This window comes from Somniosus microcephalus, chromosome 2 (assembly GCF_052327205.1).
Source record: "Somniosus microcephalus isolate GS21.2 chromosome 2, FLI_Smic_1.0, whole genome shotgun sequence".
Lineage (NCBI taxonomy): Eukaryota > Metazoa > Chordata > Chondrichthyes > Squaliformes > Somniosidae > Somniosus > Somniosus microcephalus.
The window spans coordinates 127,823,900-127,827,193 of record NC_140988.1 but is presented as its reverse complement, the minus strand read 5'-3'; the positions used below and the strand labels follow the sequence as shown (position 1 = coordinate 127,827,193).

The window sequence follows — 3,294 nt, the reverse complement described above, 5'->3', positions numbered from 1 at the left end:
CTCTCTCTGCATTAAGCCTCTATTTTCTCCACTGCAGCAGTCTTATTGTTTCTATGCAAAAGTCATTTCTCTACTTCTCTGTACAAGATTTTCTCTGTTCTCATCCTGCATCTGTATTCAATTTAATTTATTTCTCTATCAGACTCTTTTATTCTCTCTCTGTATAAGTGCATTCCATTTTTCTATCCAGTCTGTATTGTCGCATTTATGTTCTCTCCTACTCTCTGTGCATCAGTCTATTTCTCTGCTCTCTGTTTCCTGTCCTTTTCTTGTTGGACGCGTCTCCAATTCTATCTGTGTCAAACCATATACATCAGCCCAGTTCTGTATTTCTTAATTGTTTCCATCGCTCTCTGTCGTCTCTATTTACTCCGAGTCTCCAGGTACATCAATTGCTGGACTCTGGTCGTCTCTGCGTACGCCAATTGCTAGTTCCCCCTCACTCTCTGTGCAACATCCCTCTTTCTGCACCTCACTATCTCTCCATCCATTCTCGGTGCAGCAGTCTCTATCTTCCCCTCCCCCTCTCCCGCTCTAATGACCTACTCTCTCTCTCTCTCTCTGATGAAAGGAGGCCGGCTCCCGTGCGCGTGGCTGTCGGCGGCCGGCGCGCTCTGATTGGCCAGGGCCCTCGCGCATTAATGAGCGGCACGTTCCAGCCGCCGCCGGGTTCTGAGCGCGAGCCCAATGACAATGGAGTGTTAAAAAAAAACCCAGCTGACAATGGGATCGCGCGGCGAGTGGCAGGGAGCGGGACTGGCCCGCAGCCCCCAGCACTGATCGTCTGCCGAGCCTATATAAAGCGCTCGGAGGCAGGCGTGTGCCAAACACACAGCCGCTTAACGACAAGCTCGCTCGAGGAGTGCTGATATCTGCACCAGGTCGCGTGCCAGTCAGCTGGTGCACAACATTAATACCTCTTGCAACTTCATATATATATAAAAAAACAAGGCAAGTCAAATAGAAAAAGGAAAAGTATTTCCAGGAGCGACTGAGAAAGAGAAACATTAATTTGGACAGCAATTTAGCCAGAGATTTAGCACTTTTGAGACTTTGTTCCATATCCAGCAATTATTCCGAAAGTAAGTTATGGTTGCATTATTTATAATTTGTTCATTTTAAATAAAATTTAATAATTTCACAAATATGTTTCTCCCCTGAACTAATCATCTTGTTCTGTTGGTTTTAACAGGATGTCTCCCCAGTCAGATAGATGTCCTTACAAAGAGCAAGGCAGCGGGAAGTACTTCACGTGCCCAACTCCAGCTTCCACTCTCAGCTCGGGCGAGTTGTCCATCCCTTCGGAGGAGGAGATCGAGGAAGAGAGCATCCTGGACACACCCGCGGCCAAGTCCGAATGCAAGCGGCGACCCAGGGGCCGGGGCAAGCCCAGGAGCCCGAAGGTGGTGCAGAAAATCAAGAAAACCCGGCGCATCAAGGCTAACAACAGGGAGAGGAACAGGATGCACAACCTGAACGGCGCCCTGGACGCACTGAGGGAGGTTCTGCCCGCCTTCCCGGAGGATGCCAAGCTGACCAAAATCGAGACTCTCCGCTTCGCCCACAATTACATCTGGGCACTGACCGAGGCTCTGCGGCTGGCCGATCCTATCAGCGGCCCCGGAGACTCTAGCTACGAGGGGCCAGAGCAGCAGTACCTAGACTCGGGTGTGAGCAGCCCTAGCCCCGGGGCTTCAGCGACCTCGTGGAAGAGCTTCAGCTCGCCGTCCTCTTCCTCGTACACCTGCACTTTATCACCGGGCAGCCCTGCCCAATCGGAAGACATGTACTTCGGGCAACCCGAGAGCATCTATGCAGCCCGTAAACGTCAGTCTGACTTTTTGCAAAGCTCTTCCCCATTCCATGAATTTATTTAAACTACTCGAAACAGTTGAATAGCGCGTATCTTTGTATGCGACGATGAATTCTATCTTTATATTGTATTGAAAAAATGTACCTATTGTCTAAAAAAAGTTGGACGTACACTGTTTACATTTCTTACTAGCTATATAGGATTGAGATTTGTCATGTATTTTTTAAGAAAATGTATTTTTCACTACTGATTCATATTGACTGCTAAAGTTCAACGTTGTACACTTGGCATCTGCCTGTCTTCCCAGGGAGAAGTCTGTTGAAGGCTGTGGGAATTTGAACTGTCAAACCAAACTTTCCTCGGTGCACTTTGTCCATTTTCCCAGGTTCTCCACAATGCCTTTTGTTCTCTGATTTCTTTCCCCCATCTCTCTGCTCCCCCTTTATCATTTCAAGAATAAGAGCGATTTTACCAGCTGTCTAATATGATTTACGGAAAAAGATGTTGTGCTACGGGGCGAGGTTAGAAGTCATTGCATAATTTGTAGACTTTTTAATGAATGAAAACGAGCGTGTAAATTTAGGTTGAGCGCTTTATCAAAGGCAGAGAGAGAGAGAAGGAAAACACAAGGAGGAAGGGTTCATGCATTATTTATCGCGACCTCCGGGGATGAAGAATTGCCTTTTTTTCACCAACCGAAAAAAATCAGCCGAATAAAACAAACCGACACGGAGCATTAACGCGATCATCTACACATGTGTTCACTTTTATTTATTATAAAAGAAAGATTTCATGCACAAAATGTATATTTTGTATATTTCTAAAGTTTATTGTTGCTATGTATTCGCCCGCAAATCAAAAGGAAAGCGTTTTCGATTCGTCTTTTAAATAAAAAAGTTTAACTTTCATATAAGTAAGCTGGCAAGTGCGTGGCTCATTGATCAGTGTGAAAAAGAGCAGCTGTACATTTTAGTAACACAGGCTACTTGTTATTAGGTTATAAAACGAAAGAACATGCATTTCATTTAACGAACCTATTCACGAAAATATGAGATGTGGCAAACGGCAGGGTGACGATGACAACAAATAGAATAGAATATAAAACAGACTCTTGTCATCTGTTCTTTTGTTACCAGTATTCGTAACAATATTTTCGTTAAAGAGTTTCTGCTTTTAGTAGGGGATATGCTGAATTAAAAGTAAAACCCACGGAGCCTTGTTGCTTTTAAGTCTACTGAAAGATGGTCATGTGGATTCAACTTAAAGGCACCGGGAGAAAGTCGTGAAATGCTGGTTTGATCTGTCAACTGCTCCCACAGACTCACACACACAGTTTAAACTTTCATTCTACAGAAGCATATACACTTTCTCCAAATTACTTGATGAATCTTTTCAAACAATGTCTTTTAAATCGAATCACACACATTCACACTTTAAACTTTAATTCTACATAAAAAATAGACGCAGTCTCTTTCTATGCT

At 44.4% G+C, this 3,294-nt stretch overlaps 1 protein-coding gene across 1 annotated transcript; it reads left to right on the top strand.

Moving 5' to 3' along the window:
• The first annotated feature begins 723 nt into the window (after positions 1–723).
• LOC147122944 (neurogenin-1-like) lies at positions 724–3,013 on the top strand. Its single transcript, XM_086003942.1, has 2 exons — positions 724–1,082; positions 1,193–3,013. Exon 2 carries the CDS (start codon positions 1,194–1,196, stop codon positions 1,875–1,877), a length of 684 nt encoding a protein of 227 aa, XP_085860068.1. The 5' UTR covers positions 724–1,082; position 1,193; the 3' UTR covers positions 1,878–3,013.
• Positions 3,014–3,294: the final 281 nt, after the last annotated feature.

Excerpts from the sequence above, each read along its gene's own strand:
- LOC147122944 (XM_086003942.1), top strand. The coding sequence starts at position 1,194 with ATGTCTCCCCAGTCAGATAGATGTCCTTACAAAGAGCAAGGCAGCGGG.